The sequence below is a fragment of the Melanaphis sacchari genome, unplaced genomic scaffold (genome assembly GCF_002803265.2).
Source record: "Melanaphis sacchari strain LSU unplaced genomic scaffold, SCAv2.0 Contig1431_pilon_pilon, whole genome shotgun sequence".
In the NCBI taxonomy this organism is placed as follows: Eukaryota; Metazoa; Arthropoda; class Insecta; order Hemiptera; family Aphididae; genus Melanaphis; species Melanaphis sacchari.
The window spans coordinates 1-22,729 of NW_020270607.1; the positions used below are offsets into that span (position 1 = coordinate 1).

The 22,729-nt window shown below is 31.0% G+C and overlaps 3 protein-coding genes across 4 annotated transcripts in view; 1 reads left to right on the forward strand and 2 right to left on the reverse strand.

Moving 5' to 3' along the window:
* Nucleotides 1-4,732: 4,732 nt before the first annotated feature.
* Nucleotides 4,733-12,818, reverse strand: LOC112591765. 2 transcript variants are annotated; one of them, XM_025335683.1, is made up of 5 exons: nucleotides 12,786-12,818; nucleotides 9,219-9,488; nucleotides 8,196-8,273; nucleotides 7,797-7,903; nucleotides 4,733-4,747 (listed from the first exon to the last, which is right to left on the reverse strand). In XM_025335683.1, the coding sequence occupies exons 1-4, from the start codon at nucleotides 12,792-12,794 to the stop codon at nucleotides 7,832-7,834; spliced, it is 429 nt and encodes a 142-aa protein (XP_025191468.1). In that variant the 5' UTR covers nucleotides 12,795-12,818; the 3' UTR covers nucleotides 4,733-4,747; nucleotides 7,797-7,831. The 2 variants fall into 2 exon arrangements, with proteins under 2 accessions (XP_025191468.1, XP_025191467.1); XM_025335682.1 differs by lacking the exon at nucleotides 4,733-4,747 and adding an exon at nucleotides 4,837-4,872.
* Nucleotides 12,819-14,572: 1,754 nt separating this feature from the next.
* Nucleotides 14,573-15,688, forward strand: LOC112591758 (piggyBac transposable element-derived protein 3-like). The gene is made up of 2 exons (XM_025335678.1): nucleotides 14,573-14,822; nucleotides 14,904-15,688. Exons 1-2 carry the CDS (start codon nucleotides 14,573-14,575, stop codon nucleotides 15,686-15,688), a joined length of 1,035 nt encoding a protein of 344 aa, XP_025191463.1.
* A 4,940-nt stretch (nucleotides 15,689-20,628) lies between these two features.
* The window catches only part of LOC112591763, a 54,781-nt gene continuing 52,680 nt past the window's right edge, over nucleotides 20,629-22,729 (reverse strand). Inside the window, exons 12-14 of the mRNA XM_025335681.1 lie at nucleotides 22,561-22,640; nucleotides 22,326-22,446; nucleotides 20,629-20,691 (exon numbers count right to left, since the gene is read on the reverse strand). Of these exons, the coding sequence (XP_025191466.1) occupies nucleotides 20,654-20,691; nucleotides 22,326-22,446; nucleotides 22,561-22,640 (239 nt within the window). The 3' untranslated portion in view covers nucleotides 20,629-20,653. The remainder of the gene's footprint in view (nucleotides 20,692-22,325; nucleotides 22,447-22,560; nucleotides 22,641-22,729) is intronic.

Sequence of the window (22,729 nt, forward strand, 5' to 3'; positions counted from 1 at the left end):
GAAGCCGCATTGCTACAGCACTTTCGTCGTATGACCGCAATTGCACGCACCAATTTACAACCAGTCGTATTTTGTACTTTAGTAGAAATTCGGTTAAATTTTCATAAAGGGTCTGAGCACAAAGAGTAATAGTGTTGATGATTGGCCTCAATATTAGCTTCACGAATAATGAGTTCAGGAAAGAGAAGCATATATTAGAGAAGAAGTCATTATTATTTTGTTTAGGTATATAAATAGTTTTACTTACGTTCGAGTTTCTTATATTGTCATCGTATGTTAAAATGTGGGTCAGGTCTTTAGTTCGTTGTAGAGTGTATTGATCCTCGTACTAATTATAGATTATATTTGAGTAGGTATTGTACACAATTGAGCTCAAACGAGTCAGTTAATAATCTTACATTATAAACAGTGGTATATTTTCTGTTTAAAGATTTATCTATGATTAATTGGTCGACAGAAATTACTAGTTTTATATGTTAAGTTATTATTAATCATATCACTACAGTTGTATCTAAATTTATATTACTAACATTTTATATCAATTAATTTTCCATATTAATATAATATGCTCGTTTATTATTAGAAAATTAATATTTTACTTTTGAATAATAATTACAAGAATAGTTTGACGAAAATCCTCAATTATTGAAATGTTGATATATGTCAAATGCATTATCAAGGTATTCAATGGTTATTATAAGTCAATTTTTCGATATACTTTCAATAGGAAACTATATTAAAGTTTATAGAGATAACTGTAGATATTCATGATATCAATAATATTTGCGTTTTTCGCAATTAAATATGACACTGTGCAGTAGAGTTTAGTATAGGATGAAAATTTGTTTATTGTTGTAGTTTTAATGTTTCACATTGTGGGGATCGCCCTATGCGCTTGTTGCGTATAAACCAGAAATAATAATACCATTTTCAAAAAAAAGTTTAGCGGTAAAAAAAAAATTGGTAAAATTTACGGTTAGGTTAAAATTATTTACCTGGTAAATTTACAGCACTCACATCTCTAGTTTATACACAACAAAGCACTGCATAAAGACTTGGAAATCCCCACAATAAATGAAAACATTAACTCAACAATAAACAAATTGTTTCATTCCCTTATGAACTTAAACGGAGCTACTCACTACAAGCTTCATCCTTCCAAACTGGCAGTCAATAAACGCAAATAATTATTTGTATATATCATGAAATAATGCAAAGCTATTTCTCTATAAGCTTTTAAATATAGTTTCAACATATCAAGTGAAAAAGTAACTATGAAGTTAACATAAATAAATTAACCATTGAATATTGATAATACATTTTTGAATTATATTAACATTTTCAATAATTGAGGGATTACTTGTAAAACATATTACTTTAAATTAATTATTATAAAAATAAAATATTCAATTTTTTTTCTACAATTTCATAAAAAAAATAATTATATTATATATTATGGAAAATTTAATTGAATATAAAATGTTATAGTTAAATGAAATTTAAGATTACAACATAGTATATAGTGATTAATTAATAATTAAAGTAACTATAAAGTATTAATTTTATTCATCTGTTGAATTAGTCATAGATAAATCTTTAGAACCCAAATTATTCTGTAACATAATGTAAAAGATTTATTAACATTTAAAATCGTTTGAATTTTAAGAAATCATTTACTTATAGTTATTATTACATGCCTATAAGATATAATCTATGATTAATTTTGAAAGTTAATTATCTACAACGAATAAAGTTACTATTTTATTTTAACATACGATGACAGTAAAAAAATAAGAAATGTGAACAATTATAAGTGCCAAGTAGATTTGTAATATACCTAAAATAAAATGTAAACAATTCTTCTTGCTGTCTATATAAGTATATTAAATATGTCGAATGTATATCGCCATTGAACAGATAATGGTGTATTCATTGGGAAATGTATTATTTGAATTTGAATCGGTATTAGTGAGTTTCGGCACAGTTCCAAAATAACGTATACGAGTTGCGCCCGAGTTTATGAGAGATTTGTACGAATTGCTGCCCGGGTTTATAAAGGGTACGTACGAATTGCGGCCCTGGTTCATGAGTGGTACGTACGAATTGCGGTCATACAATAAAATGTATATATATATATGTAATATATACGTGGCAATGGGATGTAAGATTATTTGAAGAAATTGCTTCATGTTTGAAATAGAAGGGATAGTATTCAAGTCCGGGTTGGTGTATGATTGTAAGATCTCAACATATGTATCATGACAAATATTATAATTAATATAATATAATATAATTATATGCTATTATACGACCAATTAACTATTTCTGTTGCTCCGAACAATGTAATTTGGAAACATGAATTGAATGTTTAAATTGACTTCAGGAACAGGTTAGAATCTGGATCCGTAACGATAAGTAAACCGTTCAATGGTTCAGGTGGTGTTTCAATTTACGGTAGTTGCACTTTTCCTGATGCGCAACACATACCGACTGGCTCATTTTTGAATTTAGCGCATTTACAATGCGGACATTCCTTGTCCATAGCACCAATCTCTACTTTCGAATAAGCGTAATTTTTAATATCGGGCCCATATTCGGATGCTAGACGAAGGAATGAATTGGATGTAAATGCTCTATGTACTTGTTGGCGTTGTCGGTCATTTGCTCTGCGTGTGTCAACTACGAATTGACGCGCTTCTAATCGTCTTTTTTGATTTTGTTCAGTTTGTGCCTCACGCAATCTCACCATGTTCACACGTACATTTTCATTATTCGGTTGTGCTCTTCTATCTCGAATGATTGTACTTTTGGTCGTTCGACGGGCCAAATCAGACTCCTTGCGTCTTGTTGGCATTGTACAAAATACACAAATCGATATCATTAAAGTTCATTTATATGATTATTAACCTTTCTTATAAATGAGAGAGAAAGCTTATTGTGTTAGACCGACCCATTCAATGGTCGAGTCGTTTCTGATGAATTCGTTACAGTTGTTGCCAGGGTACTATAAATTATATATTTACAATTATTTACGTAGATTACGTTTTCATATTTTTTCATAAAATTATCATAGTATCTTATTTTATTTATTATTTTTATATTTTATTTTTTATTTTTATTATTTTCCATCGCCGATATCCAACAGTTGTTATAAATATTTGTGGTGTGCCACCCTTTACACCTAGGGGTATGAAAAATAGTTTACATCACTCGCTGAGACCTACTTACTATACACAAAAGATTTTATGAAAATCGATCCAGCCGTTCCGGAGGAGTTTGGTAACAAACTTTGTGACACGAGATTTTAATATATTACATAACTTCCTATATACATGGCGAATCTTTTATTTATAGTTATGTATATATAACTTAGGTAATGATTACTTCTCGAGCCGTTACTCAACTGTAGGTAAGATATTGTCGGGCCGCAACTAACTTATACCTTAAATATTACCGTGCCGCAATTCACCGGTCATCAACACCGAAAACAAGTGGGCCCGCAACTCACCCTGAGTCAATTGAATGATAAATCAATGCAAACGAAAAACTTTCTGTTCAATTAAAGTCTTCTACCTACATTTATAAGTGATATTTTATAATGCGTATATTTAAATTGCAATTAGTAATTAATATCTTAATTAATAAATTAATAATCCGGTAAGTTGATCATATTGTAACAAGATCGGACTGGCCGGACCGGGTGCAACACGATTGCGAACATTTTACCTTTTTTTATAACACAATTGTAAACAAATATAAGTTATCAAAAAATTTGTATTTTTAACTGAAAAACTAATGATTGAAAAAGTTTTTATAGGTTACGATGCCAATTTTACAATTTCTAAATATATTTAATTTTGTTTAGGAATTCAATTAAATTTTTTTTTTTTTAATAAAAAATATTCAATATTAATAATACAATGTCACATTATAGCTACATTAAAAACTAAAATAAAATTATACAACATAATATGAAGTGTTTAAAATGTTAGATAATTAAAACAATTTCGAAGTATAAATAATAATAATACTGTTACATAATATATAAACTAAAAAAAATAAAAATAATAGTTTTTAAAAAGTTTTTCTACATTTTTTCTTTCTTTTTTTAAAATTTTATCTTAGTTAGGAATTTTCAGTTTTTTATAAATATAAAATTAGATCTTTGTGGATATTTTTAATGTTGATCTAATTTTAGATTCATCTTCTTTGGCCATAGGATTATGCATATTGTTTTGATAGCGCAATAGCAGAAAATCCTTATACCTACTATTTAATTATTTTAAAATTAATTATTTAAAAATTTGTAATTATCTAACACCTAATCTGGCAAAACCGTACGATTAAAGGTAAGTTTAAGCGTTCACAATCGTGTTCCCGAAAAAGGTCCTTCGCAACAGCGTAAACACACACACCAATTAATAAAGTTATTACTTATTAATATTATTTTTAATTTGAAACGATAATAATGGTCGTCAAAACCCCGGAACTATAAAAAAATAGATTCTACAATATCAATATAGGTACCAATATAGTACACAACGACCGGCACGCACACCGGGCTCTACTCGTTAATGACAGTTTGCTTTGCTATGAGTCACCCTTTGTTCATATTAATTATCAACGCACTGGATAAATAAGGGTGTAGAAAATTCAATTAACAAGTGTATTTAAATTGTTCTGATTTTTATTTGACTTACGGTTTAAAATGAATACCAATTTAATTAATGTTATGAATAAACCGCTCCTAAAAGAACAAAAAATGTTAGTCAAAACTAGTTCTGTCCCAAAACAAAAAAAGTTAGGTTGTTTTAAAAAGAAAATCACAAATGTTTACTCAAAAGTTTCATTTTCTTTGTGAAGATAAAGTTACTGTAAAGATATACATTTACGCGTCATTTATGCCATACTCTGCAATTTTTGCTTAGGTTAGAAGAACACTGTAGAATACAAGTATATTTATTATTTAAATCAGGGGTCGGCAACCTTTTTAACCACACGGGCCATTTTTTTTTTCAATTGTTCATCAAGGGCCACATTAAAAAAAATATTACATATTATGATATAATACTTATAATTGTATTGCTATTATGAAACGGTTAGATAAGATTTTATTTATAAAGGAAAAAGAATTATATAATATTGAAAATTATATGAAAAATGTTATTAAACAAAAGTAAAACACAAAAATTAACCACCTTTGTGCGGGCTATCAAAAATTGCTTTGCGGGCCGCGGGTTGCCGACCCCTGATTTAAATCATTGATATACCAAATCAGTCGAGTTATTTTAATTAATAATCCAGTAATTTGAACATATTGATATAAAAATTTATCACAAATAGTTTATAACTGGCTGATCTGTACGATGAGTTTCCCTGAACAAATTAACCCGTCATTGGTCTCGCGGGGTATTAATTATCTCCAAATGTATTAATACTTATTTGTTTTTCCATAATTATATATAATACGGATTCGTAACTCCGATAAGCTTATCAAAATCATATCATTGTTTGATAATAACATTTACTTCTATAAAAACATTTAAATTTATTCGGTACACGCCTGTCAAGAACAATTATTTATCCGTTTGGAGAATATTTATCTCGTGCGACCGAAAAGTAATTTCTTATTTTACATTTTTTTCAATCTCATTTTCTCTTGATTCTTATTATATAAAAAAAAAAAAACATGGACAAAATTGGGTGACGGTAGATCACGTGTCTATTAGAAAGCACTGAAGAAGATAATTTATTAGGACAGATTTCAAGTGATGACAATGATGATAATATGAACCTCGTGACCAGAATACGGATACATAACTGTCAATGTCTAGCGTGAGTTATATTAGTAATATTTTTAATGAGTTAGATTAGTTGACTAAAAACAACAGTGAGATAAGACAAAGTGTATATTAGCCTCTTACAGTATTTTATTCTCTACTCAATATCAAAGGACTAAATTCAATAATTGTGAATCAAGAAAAACGCTTGAAATTATTGAAAACATTAGGTAGGAAGCTTATGGAGGATCATTTAAAGTACATAATGGCAATTATTAGCAATTTGCCAAAACAACTAAAACCAAGACTTCTAAATATTATGTAACGGTAATAAAATAATTTATATATTCAATATTTTTTTCAAAATGTTTTCGTACAATTTGGTTGAAAGAGAACTGCTCTGTCAAAAGTTAAGGAATTCGAACCGATGTGTTTTTTGTGAAAGAGAGAAAGACAAAAAATAATTAATGTGTGCACCAATTATATAAAGTGTACTGTAGTAAACCGATGTTTTTAGTATAAAAACGTAGGTCTAAAGTCCAGTGGTCTAAAACTATATCACGCCACCTAATCGGACCACTGATGCTTTTACCTGATTGGATTAGGAACATTTTTTGACGTCAATCCTCCTTTCCTAATCACGGCATGTCTCATATAAATAGGAGCCCTCTTCACAGGGAGCTACAGAGAGTATTTCATACACAAACGTTTTACCCATGCTTACCAAGAGCCTCTAGGAAAACGTTCCACACACATATTCTCTCCGGTTTAGTATTTCAATACTAAGTCGAAACACTTCTAAAAAGTTTATATTTTAAAGTTATTTTATATTCAATAAATTGTTTAAAGTAAATATTAATATTTGTTATTAATACTAATTCAAACATAAACCTCTTCTCTTCCTCAACTACGACATTGTACCGACATTGTGCATTCGTCGTTAAAGAAGTATTGCAGTAACTACGATCAAGTGACAGCGACAGGTTACTACAGTACTAATGTAGAGATCACTTAATAGAAGTTTGCTTAGATTGTTTCACATAATAATAATATTAATAATATTATATGACCTAACAGTTTTTATTATTTTTTAAACTATAATGTTATGATGTCATAAATAAATATTTAGTTAAATTAGATAATTAAAGTACACTTATGTAAGTACTTTAAATAGCACCGTACACGAAATACGTAAACAATATAAACAAAAGGAATAAGAAGTTCATTAAAATTTAAAATATTGCAATGGACATTTCTACTCATAAAAATTTCTCACTAAGTATACAAATTATTAAAATTTGAAACTAAACAGTGTATTTGAATAAAATTAAATTTATTTAGCATTTATTTATGATATCACACCTTTATAGTGATCTGTTTTTTTTTTTTACTTGGCCATTTTTAACACAGAGTTCAACGAAGTGGTTTTGTTATAACTATATTTATTCATTGTAAATTATATAATAATCAAAACTAAGTATTTAAGTATGTTTCATATGATAAAAAATGTTTATCCTGTGCAACCAACTGTAATAAAATAAATATGCGACCAGAAGCAGGTTAAATGATTATAGATTTACGCATTCTTTGATTTCGTTACATGTTAACTGCATAGATTTTAACACAGTTATTAGGATTTTTTTGTAACTAGACTGATTTTAATCTCTTCAAACTTTTTTGAAGTATAATGTTACTGTATACATCATGAACCTTTTTTCAACAATTTAATTCAACATACCATCAATCGTACTTAAACTATCAACCTATTATGAAAAATATATAAATTATCCCTAGTAATATAAACTAATTTACTATGTCTACTTAGCTGAATTTATGTTTTCACTGTTTTTTTTTTTTTTTTTTTTTTTAATACTTGATAATTTTATTGTTATTTATTATACCAATTTGTTAGTTACAAATTACCACAATAATAATCATTTATATTGTTATTGTTATTCATGGTAATTACTAATTACAATTCAGTATTTCAGTACATTAGATATTATAAATTATCACCTGTTATGAATTATTAAAATATATTATAGTGTTTCTTATAACTTTTTACGGTATCTAGGATTCCTCAAAAACGTATTATAAGCTTTACTGGCACCTATTTCTTTCGCCTAAAAAAAAAAAAAAAAAAATTATGTCCTTAAAATTAAAATAATTTAGTGATGCATAAAACATATTTTATTGCACGTCGATATTGTGTTTAATATGTTTATGTATTAAGCTCTTTAAATTCAAAGTTAAAAAATTATATTGAAATTATTGCCATGACTGCTACTTCAAAAAATTATATACAAGATAAATTAAAAAATTCACCAAAAACGTGGACATTTTTAGGAATTCATAAATATATTTTAACGATGTGCAATATTCAAAAATCATTAAAAAGCATTATGCATGATTTACCTTTGTAATTGCAATTTCATTACGCTCCATCAAAAACATAGAAAATAGTTCATGCGCTTCTAAATTTCTCAAACGGTCCTAAAATTAATCATAATTGCTGTGTTTAAAAATAGTGATTAGTAAAGCTAAAACTAAAAAAGCGAGAATTATAAAAATGACATGGCTTAATTTTGTATGACCTAATAAACTAATTTATCATATAAATTAAAAGTGTATATAAAAATCTATTGTAAACATTGGCATATTATTTTAAATCTTATTTACTTTTTTCGATAATATACTGCTGCTCAGTAATAAAAACCTCATTTGGAAGGAATAAAGAAAAAGTCGAATGTTTAAAAACTTTGATTAAAATATATAAATGGAAAATGTGTACTGTTAGACTAAATATCAAGAATGACAAGGTGTCATAATTAAATAAAAAAAAGTTTATAGAACATGCAAAATTAACCCAAAACTTAGAAAAAATTTTTATGAAACGCGCTTAAGAAATAAGCAATTATTATAATATAGTAAATATTTCATAAAAACAATGTAGGATAACATATTTTACGATCGATGTGAAATTTAAGTATGTAGCATAAGAAATTAACAAATTGTGAGGTATTCCCATACTTCATCATTCCGCTTACAAAAATTTAAATATTAATAATTCAAAAACTATTGGTCCAAATGTTGATTGTTACATATTTAAATAATTAGAAAGATATTTTGGTTGATAATAAAAAGTTAAATATGTATGATAAAAAAAGTAAAAACTTAAAATTTTATATGATAAAAAATATGAGTTAGTTTTAAAAATAACTTTAACTGGAGATATTAAGCGAAAACAATGTTTTCAAAAACCTTAATTGATGTTGAAATAGTGAGTGCTATTCGATGAATGAATTATTCATTACATGCTCACACAAAATATTTTTTTAATTGTTTTAGATTTTATTTTAAAACATTGGAATGTTTTTAAAATCCGTAAAGTAATAGTTAAATAAGAAAAAAAAAATATTAGTTTTAATAAAAATATACCTCAGGAGTAATGACTGGTTCGGAAACTGCATCTTTTATTAAACTGTACATTAAATCATAGTTTTTTGTAAATTTCCGATGAAATCTAAATAATATGGTGAGAAATTCAATCTTATTTACATATCGCCATGTCGAAAATGTGTGTAACTTTAATAGTAGTTTATAAATAATGCGATGGTTCACTCTTGATAGGCATGTATATTTTGACTTTTCAAGAATCCAGTCACCAGGCCTATTAAAGTTTTCCCAATCATCTAAATGTAATAAAATCTGTAAATAAAATTTTGTTACGTGATTAATTTTATAGCTCATTTAAAGCGTTAAAAGTAAAATTATTTTATCTAAGAGAATTTTTCGGGAAAAATATATCATATATTAGGATATATTTAATTTTTTAATAATTACTACAATTATTATAATTAAGATAGATTGATTGATTAAAAAAAATGTTTATGATATAATATTGTTTATATTTAGTTGATAGTTATAGTTGTTATTTGTGGGACTTTGAAGTAACAATTTTTTATTTTAATAACTAAGAACATACGAGGCAAAAATTAAATAGGTACTAAATTATTTTTTAACAAATTTAAATCATTTAATAATTATTTTAATTATTAATAATTAATTAAATTTAAAAATTTCTTAGTGTAAAATTATTTTGGTTGTAGTATTAAATAAGTCAAATAACTATCTATTCACGAGTTACTATAAGAAGAATTAAAAAAAAAAAAAAAAACCGTAAATTCTCAGTAGTTTTTTATGAGATAGGTAATTGGTTTTTGTAACAGGTTATAGGTAATAGTGAATATTTATTTTTAATTTCTAATTTGCCCCTATGGGTGAGATTTAAAATACATTCTCGGTAGTCCGTGCCTGACGTAAGAACCGACTGAAAAGAACCTAGGTAACCAGTGTTTCTAATATTAGGTGTAGAAATTAAGATTATCTACACTCGGCCACCAATCCCTTGAAATGGGTTTCGGTTGAGATTTAGAAGGCAAAGGGAAACCAACTCATTAACATCCTTAAATAGGCAACTACTACTCTTGTCTTCTAAAATAGATTCTCTAGTGTAAAAATGTTGTCCGAATATAAAATAGCTTCCCGTTTGAATGTCTGGATGGAATATACCATGCAGGATACATAAAAGCAGAGAATAGGAACGTGAAACGTATAAATAATGTTGAAAACAGAAAAACTTGAAAATACAAAAATATAAATGAAAATATTAGATATAGACAAATTAGCATTATGCGAAATACGTTGGCCAGACAATGGTGAGATTTGGTCAGATGATTTTAGTTTATCCATAAAAATAGTACAAAAGGACAAGCCGGTGTTGGAATTCTTAGAGTAGCAGATTATTTTTAGTTAAAAAGGAATCAACATCAAACAATCTGGTAATTATACAGGTTTACGGGCCAACGTTAAAAGCAGATGATGAAGAAGTAAAAGAAGTGTAAACTGGCATGGAGGAGCTTTTGAAATATGTCAATCCACACGACAATGTAATCATGATAAGATATTTTAATGCTATATTTGGTAAATGCGTGGAAGGTAGAGAAATCGGAGACTTCAGCTAAGGAATAATAAATGCAAGAGGAGAGAAAATAGTAGAGTTCTGTAGAATAAATTGGATGGTTATAACGATTACCAGATTTCAATACCTCAAGAGAAGAATATACACTCGGAAAATGCCAGGCAACGTTTCCCCCCTACCAAAAACTTTAAATAATGGTGATAAATTGCTTTAAGAACCAAGTTAAATTGTGTAAAATATACCGGAGTGCTGATTGTGACAGTGATCACAATAATAAAGTTATAATTAAAAAGAAATTCCGATATAAAAAACACAAGAGCCAAAAGTACAGCAGAACAACTACTTAATAGAGCAGAGATAATGGAACAATATAGATACCACATGGACTGTGAATATCAAAAAGGAAATGCCGATGATCCTTTGAATAAAAAATGGGATAACATAAAATCAACTATTATAAATGCGGTGGATAATGTTTTAACAAAAAAAGATAAGAATCAACGAAAAGGAGCATGGATAGACAAGGAAATAGTAATTTTTATAGATGAAAGATGAAAATATAAAAACAATAATAAAAGATGAGGATAAAATAAGTTTTTTTTTCCCAACGAAGTAATCAGGATGATTGAGAAGCCAAAGAAGCCAAATAAGATGATTGGAACAACAGCATGGCGAAATTGATATGCAATTTAATGTTAACAAAATAAGTTATGCGTATTGCAGGATCCAAGAATTAATTGGAAAGAGAAAACAAAATTTCTCTAATATGAGAGATAACAAAGGACAATTACTAGTTGATGAAAACATAATAAAAAGATGGAGGGAATACATTGAAGAGCTTTACAATGGAAAAAAACTGGAGGAAATGACAACAAATGAGGGAGTAATGAAATTACCCATTTCAGATCAGAATTTAAGGCTTTATGACTTGAAACAAAATAAAACGCATGGGGGGGGGGGGCAGATAATAAAATAGCAGAATTATTGCAATGTATAAAGCATGAGGATAAAAGGCGCTTTGTACCAACTAATTAGGGATATATATGAGAAAGGAGGGTTGCAGATGAACTATACCAAGAATTATACCAATGAAAAGTGGAGCAAATTCCTGTGAAAAGTTTAAAACTGAGTCTACTGACATATGCCTCATAAATCTTAACAAAAATAATAAAATGAAGAATAGAAGAAAAAGTGGAGCAGTACTTTAAAAATGACCAATATGGATTTAGAAAACAAAAAGGTACACGAGAAGCAATTTTAGGACTGTGAATTTTAATTGAAAAACAGATCGGTAAAATTAAAGTTACATATTTGGCCTTCATAGACCCAGAAAAAGGTTTTGACAAAGTAAATTAGAATAAAATGCTGCTCACACTACAAGAAATAGATGTTGAACAGCAAGACCTAAGAATGATCTACAGTCTCTATAAGAATCAGACAGCTTGCATTGAAAAAGGAGAAATCACTACAACTAACACTCAAATAAAAAAAGAAGTATGACAAGACTATACATTATCACCATCAATCATTAATTGCTACATCAAAAAAGTTATAAATAAATTGAAACAAAGCTAAAAAGACTAAATATTAGAATCAAAATTGGTGGAGAAATTGTTTCAATGATACGTTTTGCCGATGACATCGTGATAATAGCAGAGATGACGAGAACATACAGCGTGCAATTGAAGAAACGGATAAAATGCTCAGAACATCAGAAATGAAAATAATAGTTTGTGCCAGAAACCCAAAAGTAAAAGCTGATGTATACACCGATAGTCAAAAAATGGAGCAAGACGAGGAAATGGTATATCTAGGGAGAAAAATTACATCTGATAGTTAAGAATCATTGGCACTACTTTAGTGTGTTTAATAAAATGTACTTATTATTACCTAGATATTACTAGATTTGACATTCGAGTTATAACGCAAGTTCTAATATTCATAGAAAGTGTTTTAAATAAAATTAAATATCACAACATTTTAGTATTATTTACAAATATATTAAATAGTATAGGATTAATTACTTTGCTCATATGTTTAGCTTTTAAAAATATAAAATGTTGATCGTTTTCAAAATTTTTAGTTTTCAGGAATTGTTTTTCATTGTTTACCAATTGTATTATATTATAATATACGTTCTTAAAAGCTGCTTTATTTTCATCGTTACTTTTACTAATTACTCCAAATAATTCCATTAACCATTTATTGGCGATAAAATAATTTTTTATTTTAAATTCCGTCGTCGTATATTCTGTTTTTGCTATGTTAATATATATAATTTTTATTGATCCATAATTTTCTACTTTTGACTCAATTCTTTTGTAATCATACGCAGAATTTACGTTTGTTATATTATGATATTCGACGTAAAGTATAAGTAATTTGATTGCTTAAAAATAAAAATTATATGATAAGTTTTAAATTTATGTTGTAATAATATAAATTTAATTAGGTAACGTAAAAAACTCAAGGATAGTTTGTCTTACAATACGTTAAATCGTTTTTTTTTAAATTTATATTGCATATTATATTCATTATTGTATATTTTTAAGAACATTTACTTGAATTTAAGTGGGTGCGTAAAGTATTGAAGAACGTGATGAAACTGGTTACAACTAAGCCAATTAAAGAATATATTTTACACAATGATGAATGATCATATCAACACCTTATTACGCACATATTAATAATAATAATATTGCATTTACAATTTTTTTGGTAAAACCTAGTAGATAGTAAAACTGTACCTATGTCGATTAAATTATGCATTTTTAATACTCAAATCTCTGTGGATGAAAATGAGTCTCAAAAAAATATTTTATTAATTGGAATAGTATTAATAGAAGTGACGGCTTACCCATATACACCCAGTGGCCTATATGTAGGACACCGGAAATAATTATTGTTATCGATTTTATTTTTAGAATTTTCCCCATTTTATCGATTTAGGCTATTAGATAATATAATAAACGACCCGATGATATTATTTTGCGTTGTATAGTCGAACGTTATTACGTGTTAGTAACATTTTGTACACTGCCTTGTTCAAATAGAAAAATGGCTTCATCGTCAAAGTAAGTCAACTATATTTTAGATTTTTTTTTATACATAAAACACATACAATCATATATATATTACTATTTACATTTTATATTTTTATAAATTAAATTAATTTATTCCACATACTTTTTCATTTATTTGCATTTAAATATTAGTGTTTTACATGTAGGTCACTGGGATATTCTGTGGCCTAATATGTATATTTTTTTTAGATCTCTTTGTGTGAATCATATTATAAATTTGCTGGAAGCAGATGAGCTGAGTGAAGATACTATTTTCTTAGAATCTCCGGATGAAAATATTACTGACGAAGACTCCGATAACGATGAACATACAGGTGATATAAACCATTTACCTGCTAGTGTATTGAAAGCTAATGTTATTTTACCGAAAGAAATTCTCAACACCGACAATTACGAATCAAAAAAAAAAAAAAGTTGTGACTACAAAAAAAAATCGGGTTGTAGTGGGCAAGAAAAAAAGTCAAAAAGATTCACTTTAAATTTGGCGTTAAGGAGATTTAGAGACTCCTAAAATAACAGAGCTTTGGGATTCAGATGAAAACAGTAAAATAAAATATGGCTCACTTGCGCCATTTGAACTTTTTGAATTATTTTTCGATTATCAAGTTTTTGATTCTATTGTACAATATACAAACATTTATGCTTCTTCTAAAAATATTTCCTTGGACTTGACAAAAAATGAATTGAAATGTTTTATTGCAATTCTCTTATTATCTGGGTATAATGAAATGTCTCGGCGACGTATGTACTGGGAAAAGGCCCCTGATACAAATAATGGTTTAGTGTCCAATGCTATGAGGCGAAATAGATTTGACGATATATTTCATAATCTTCACTTTTCAAACAACAACAACTTGGATAATTCTGATAAATATGCAAAAATAAGACCGTTGATTACTACGATAAATACTAGATTCCTAATGCACGCTCCTCACGAAGAATTTCATAGCATAGATGAATCCATGGTGCCATATTATGGTAAACATGGATGCAAACAATTTATCCGAGGAAAACCAATTCGTTTTGGATTTAAAGTGTGGGTTGGGACATAGCGTCTAGGATATGCATTATGGATATCTCCTTACCAAGGAAAAAATACCGGGTTCAACCAAACAGATGTCGGATTAGGAGGATCTGTTATTTTAGCTTATGCTAACCAAATTATAAACCATCGACCTGCTCCATATCATTTTGTGTTTGACAATTTTTTTACGGGTGTCACTCTTTTGGAAAAGCTCAAATCTATCAACAGTCGCGCGACAGGTACAATTCGGTCAAACAGAGTTATGAAATGTCCAATTGATTTTAGAAAAATGAAAAAACAACCAAGAGGGTCTAGCTGTAGTTTTGTTTCAAATAATGCAATTTTTATTTGCTGTTGGCGTGATAATAACATTGTTTGCTTAGCTTCAAATACTATTGGGACAGATCCTATTTCTATGGCAAACCGTTGGTCTACTTCCGAAAAAAAAAGATTACGGATTTCACAACCAAATATCGTTTCTGATAATAACAAAAATATGGGTGGTGTAGATCGAATGGACCAAAATATATCACAATATCGTATTGGGATCAGAGGTAAAAAATGGTACTCTTCTATTGTTCTATATATTATAGACTTAGCCGTTCAAAATGCATGGCAACTTCATAGGATGTATAATAAAAATAAAATGGATCAATTGGCATTTCGAAGAAGCATAGTTATTTCATATCTGACACGTTACAAGACAGAACTCACTCCAGGAAGAAGTGGAGGCAAACCATCCAGTGTTATTATGGAAATAAGATATGACAAATTTGAACATTATTTGATTCCCCAAGACTCTCAAACACGGTGTGGTTAATGTCATCAAAAAACAACGACAAGATGTATGAAGTGCAATATTGGTGTCCACGCAAAATGTAACGTTTTATATCACACAAAATAATGTTCGTATGTACCTAAGTAAATTCAAAAAATATACATTGTAAGCCTCTCATTATCATAATTTAAATATAATCTGTAATAATTAATTATCAATTAAAAGTATTAAATTTCAATTATTTTTATTGGTATATTTGTATATTTTTTTTTTTTTGTTATTAAAGGATTTTTTATTCAATCTGTTACAATAAAATAGAACAATAAGAACAATTGATGAATTAGATAAAATAAAATAAAATAAAATAAATACGACAGATTAGACCGAGTGTAGAGGCCTCCCAGCGGAGGTACTACGACATGAGTAAGACTAAATTAGGCTAGCAGGTCACGACACCACTGTCTTTTAAGTCTTTTAACTGGACTACCTGGGATAGAAGCAGATGAAATATTGGAGATTAACGGATTCTTATGGTGGGCTAAGCGGCTATTGAAACGTTTGTAGTGAGTTTTGGCTAGTTCGGAGACAAATGGAATTTTTAGGTCAGAGTGGAGGGTGTGGTTAGAGACATAGAAGGGTGCTTTTAGAATGGTACGTAGAGTTTTGGATTGGAATCTTTGAATGCGGTTGATGTTGGAAATTTTGGCAGCGCCCCATAGTTGAATCCCATAGGTCCAGATGGGTCTTAGTAGGAGTTTGTAAAGCAGGAGCTTATTGGAGAGTTTCAAGTGCTTTGATGTTAGAAGTGGACGTAGGAGTCGGAGACGGTCGTTAAGTGTACGGGTTATGCTTATTATGTGAGGTTTCCAGGTGAGACGGCGGTCAATAAGTATACCAAGGTAATGTATGCACTGCGCAGGGGGGGAGTGGTTGATTATTGAGGTAAAGTGTTGGGCATACACCGTGACGAAGTGCAAAAGTACCGTGGATGGATTTGGTTTCATTCATTTTGACGCCCCATGTTTTGTACCACGATTCAAGGGAGAAGAGATGATATTGTATGTAGGAGGAGGCTAGAACAGGATCCGAACTGGTTGCTAGTATAGCTTTGTCATCAGCAAAATCACCGACTAAGGTATGGGGTGAAGTAGGCTGGTCAGAGATGTAGAGATTGAAGAGTAGGGGAGCAATTACTGCGCCTTGAGGTACGCCTGCTTTTATTTCAGTAGGAGAGGAGAAGGAAGAACCTACACGTACGGAGAAGAACCGATCTTCGAGGTAGGATTTGAGGATAAGATAGTAGTGGCTAGGAAGGATAGATTTTAATTTATAAAGGAGGCCTGAGTGCCAGACTCTATCAAATGCTTGGGAGACATCAAGGAAAGCACCAGTGCAGTATAATTTTTCCTCCAGGGCAAATGAAATTTTGTCAACCAGGCGATGTATCTGATGGATCGTTGAGTGACTGTAGCGAAAACCGAATTGAGAGTCTGGTAGTATTTTAGCTTCATCAACTATTGGGATTATTCGTTTGAGGAGGAGTTTTTCAAATAGTTTGGAGAGAGTTGGTAGGAGACTTATAGGCCTATATGAGGAAGGGCAGTCAGGAGGTTTTTTTGGTTTTGGTATGAGTATTATAATAGAATATTTCCATAATATAGGAAAGTATGATAACCGAAGCATAGCGTTATAAATTTGTGTTAGAAAAATTATGGTTTTTCTGGGAAGGTGTTTGACCACTTCCGCTGAAATTAAGTCAAATCCAGGAGATTTATTTGGTGAGTTTTTCTTAAGATTAAATTCAACTTCACTAGGGTAAAAAGCTCTAGGAGGAGGATACATTGGAAGAGGAGAGCTAAGGAAGCTTTCGACTTCTTGGATTTTGGTTGGAGAGATAATATTGTGGTGTGGTTGAAATGTGTTTGATAGGTGGTTGGCAAATATGTTGGCTTGGGATTGTTCAGTCAGTGCCCAGCTACTGTCAGCATTTCGTAGGGTAGGGGGAGGATTGTGAATTCGTAGTATTTTCCTGGTGGCTTTCCATAGGGAGCCGTCTATGCCAGTAAGAGAAGAAATATAGTTTGCGTAGGACTCCGATTTAAGGTTAGCTAGGAGACGTTTCAACATTTGGGTAAGTGCGTTGTAATGGGATTTGTCAATAGGGTATCGAGTTCTTTGCCAAATAGCCCGAGCGCAACGTTTTTGTGAGATGAGAGTTCGTATGTAGGAGGGGTGATGAGGGGGAGGTTTAACGTGCAAGGGTACAGGTTTAGCTGAGTCCCACACAGAGGTTTGGATATTAGTTGTGAGTAGGTTTACTGCGTCATCGATATCAGAGGAAGTCTTTAGGCGGAGTTTAAGGCAGGTTTTTTCAGATAGGGTTGTACTAAATTTGTCCCAGTCGATTGGAAATTGTGATAGAGCTGAGGGGTTAACTTTAGCTTGTGGAAGACAGTCTAGCGAGAGCATGACTGGTGAATGGTCTGAGCAAGGGTCAATGAGATTAATTATTTGGGTGTGGAGATTTTTTGGAATCTTAGTGACGAAAATATCCAGGATGTCTGGCATTTTTCGACAGGAGTTAGGCCAGTATGTGTAATTTGGAGGTGCAATGACAGTAGAGTTGGTAGTTAGTAGGGATTGTAGGAGAGAATTTCCTCTAGGGTTTGAGGCGCGACAGCCCCACTGTTGATGTTTTGCATTTAGATCACCACCTATGATGTAATTGTTGTTGTATGTGGAGAAAATTTCAGTAAATCTGGCAGGGGAGATTTTGTGTTTTGGTGGAGAGTAAACGGCTGCGAATGTGATAGGGATGTTATTAAGTATCAGAGATATTGCGCAGGATTGAATATCGTCAGATATGAAGTTTGGGAGTGGTATGTATTTAAGTGAAGATTTTATATATATTGCTGCTCCTGCATGTGCAGTGTTGTCTGGGTGGTTTGCATGGTAGGAATCGTAACCAGGGAGTTTGACATATGAGTTGGAGGTGAAGTGGGTTTCGGATATAAGGACAATGTCAATTCTTTTTTCTTGGAGGGTGAGGAGAAGTTCATTAGTGTGGTTCTTTAGCCCGTTAGCATTCCAAAGAATGGTGAGGAGAGAGTTAGAAGTATAGGAGCTAGGCATTTTGTTTAGTATCAAGGAGCTTGGAAATGACAGAGGCGAGGAGAGTAATTAGAGGATTGATAACAGATTTAAGTTCATCTAGAAACTTAGAGAAAACATTAATATCAGTTTTGGGGGAATGGTAGTCGCAAGATTGATTATGAGTGGTATCGCTACCTATTACATTTGCATAGGATCTGGGGCGCGTATTTGATTGAAGATTGGAAGATGGCGAACTGGTTGATGGAGCAGGGCATTGAAGAGACTGCTTTAGTTGAGGTTTCTGGGTGAATTTGGTTGTGGAGAGTGGGTGACGGCGGCGGTTTTGGAGCTCCTTATGAACAGTGCAGCCTTTATAGTTGGCTGGGTGACTGCCGGAGCACAGCGCGCAGGTGGCGGGAGTGTCAGGCGTTTTTCCACATACTGAAGTTGAGTGGCCCTCACCACATTTGACACAGCGTGGAGGGTAGGAGCAGTAAGCTCTTGTGTGCCCGTAAGATTGGCAGTTAAGGCATTGTGGAATATCGCGGCGTTTGTGAGGTTCCTCGACTTCGATTAATGTGTGCAGGATTGACTTGACGTTGAAGATGTCTTTGTTGGAGGGGTCAGACTCGAGATCAACGAAGAACATGGGAAGAGCCATTTTTGTTTGATGATGCTTAATATTTGTGACTTGCCTAGTTGGGAACCCAATTTCCTCAATTGCCGAGGAGATATCTGAAGTTGGGGTAGAGGGGTGGAGATTTCTTATGACCACTCTGTAAGATTTCTCTGATTGAAGCTGATATGTATGGAATGATGCTTTGTTTTCGTTTAGGAAATGGATTATTTTTCTATAATCATCAGATTTTTCGGTTTGTAGTTTTAAATGGGAAGATGTCGATTTACAAACGAAGCTGTTTGGCCCGATTAGTTCTGTTAGTTCGGAGAGTAGGGCTGAGTAATTTAATACGCCTTTGATAAAAATGGGGGGCGGCAATGACACTTTCGTTGATGCATGTGTGATGGTATCAGATGGCTCCTGGCTAAGTGACTCAGGTGGGACGTCATTTTCGTCAGATTCAACATTGTTGGAGAGAGCGCTATAGCGATTAGGAGAGGCAAAAAGCTTTGTTTTTTTTATGGTTTCATTGGGCGGCATTGTTGGTGTCGTTGTAGATGTAAGTAGGGATCTTTTGTTTGATTGCGTTGAGGCCTTTTTTTTTTTGCTTGATTACCTGTTGCTTGTTTATAATTGTAATTGGCGATACGGGTTTATTATTAATATTGGAACAGCCATGCGACATGATGCGACGGTTTTATCTAATCGCGGAGTCCAAGGTCACCGTGCGCGACGGTGCCTTGGAGTATAGAATTTGTATTCTATTAAATTAGTTGTTGATAATATTGTGGTTTGAACAATAATACGAAATAATATAATTTATATTAATTTTTGTTTTAATACAAGAAACTTATATTTACTATCCTCGGAAAAGGGTAGTGTCGATGACTTACAGTTCTGCGGTTACGACGTCAATTTAACACGATTAATTGCTTCAGAAGGTGAAGCGCCCGTATGATTCCGTTGATATAGGATAGCTAAGTTATACATAACACTGAGATAGCGATATACGTGTGCACTGCACGACTGGCGTGACGCGACTGATATTTGTATATGAAAACATAATAATATTTATAATTGTTCATATGCCCAGTGTCCTATATATAGGACACTCAATAACTCTTGTATGGTATATAATTTTTTTTTTTTTATAATTTTTTCAATCACATTTGGCTCCAATAATATAAGTTTATAGTAGAAAAATCAATTTTATTCACAAAAACTAACCTTGGGCGTAAATGGGTTAAGTATTATCTTCCTTTATAAAATATTTTTTTTTGATTTTTGGGTTTTGTCTAGCATACGTTTGAATGTTGATGGAATACATTTTTTACTGTAATATCAAAATAATGTATTCATTTTTTAGACTTTACTTCAATGTTTTGTGTTAATAAATTAACAATAAAAAGAATTATAAAAAAATATTGAAGAGTAATTTTAAAATTATTAAAATCGAAGTGCTTTAATTTTAAATATCTATTGCTATTTTGAATAATGTATATATAAGCATAAATATTTTAATTATAATAAATAGCATTTATTTAAAATATTTATAAAAATATAACAATCAATTTTTTTTTTTTTTTTTGTCAAAAATAGTGATCTAAACATTAAACATACGTAGGAACTTTGTTTTTAAAAAAAAAACTGTATTAAATCTAATCCCACCTATTATAAAAAATTATTTTAATTAATACGGGTTTTTTTTAATTGATAGCAATAATTGGATGATTAAGATAGTATAATATTTCTGTAAATACCTGTTTAGCCACGAGGCTCCTACAAATCAGTGGTCGGCCTCGATGACTACACCACCGAAAGAAGTAAGATGAATACACGTGGAGAATAGCCTAAAGAGAGGTGGCCATACAAAATATAAACATTCGAGTCGTATTTAACACGTATGGATTACAAAATAAAATATTATAACGTGTGACTTAACGTATCACCGACGACGAAGTGTTTACAGTTTACACAATAATTGATAATAGAATAAATGATATTATGATCACTATCGTCGTGGTGATAATAATATAATAATAATAATAATAATACTCGGACAAACACGATCTAACAAAGTCGTGGTACAATTTGTATATATAATAATAAGAAATATAAAAAAATGACAGTATTTACGTGACTCCGTTCCAATGCAAATATTGCCGTTGGTAGGTGACCAATTGACGGCGACAGTCAGGCCATTGGTCAGCTGTTTCTTCTTGTGCGCGACGGCAAAACAACGGGCAACCAAAACAGTGATAATAAATTGATAGTAGACAGCACTTGCAATTCACACATGCTGACCGATCGTTACACGACGGAAATCGCGATATAATATTATATTAGTTCAGCGATGATCAGGACGACAAAGCATCAATACCAAACTAAGACCGCAAGACAATGTATATATATATATATATATATTAGTTTAACGGAGTGCGGAGATCGCGACAACGATATATATATATACGGATCGGAACGCGAAAGGTGTAAACGTTTTGTTTTACAAGCACAAACGCAACACGCAAGAAAACCGAACTTAGCGAAGGAAGAGTCTAAAGCTGGCGCACACTTGGACACTTTTACAAAGTTCACAAGACGATCCGAGTCTGAGTCGGCAACGTGCCGACAGCTTGTTACCACAAAAGCGTCGCACGGAGAAGTGACTTCTCTTTCAAGCCGGTGGCTCTGACAACACCAAAAATATGCTGTCCGAATTAGTGGCCAATGACCCTATATCACCTGAGATAGGACAATATCTAGTACGTAATCTTTACGGCTTTTATATTTCTGTAAAGATATATGATTGTGAGGGCCGTTGACCTACTAATCCGGCATTACTATCGGCAATCAATCTCAAAATAATGTAAAATAATAAGGGCCATCGACCCCAGAGGAGAGGAGTCGCGATTAGGGCCATAAAATCTATTTTGAAGTTATCGCACTCGATAACTTGCGTGCACATACCTATATTGACGTTTTGAATATTTGCATAATATTTTTCTGATTCCGTGTCCATATCTAACACCGAAGTGACAATTAAATGTAATACGTCTTCGTTGATAAGTTGATTGTGTGTTGTTAATTCCTGAAAATATTAAGGCATATATTATTATTACACTTATGACATTATATTAATAATAATAATAATAAAGTTTCTACATTTTAAGTTTAATTTAAATTAAATTTGTACAAATCTTACTTGATAAAGCTCTTCTATTAAGTTTCTTTTACTCATATCATATAAAACACGTAATTTGGGAATAACTGTTAACTGAAAGCCTAAAGTATACATAGGTCAATCATTATGTAATTGATTTGAGTTAGTGATGAATACAGAATATATGGGTATTGGTTTAGTTATGCGTAAT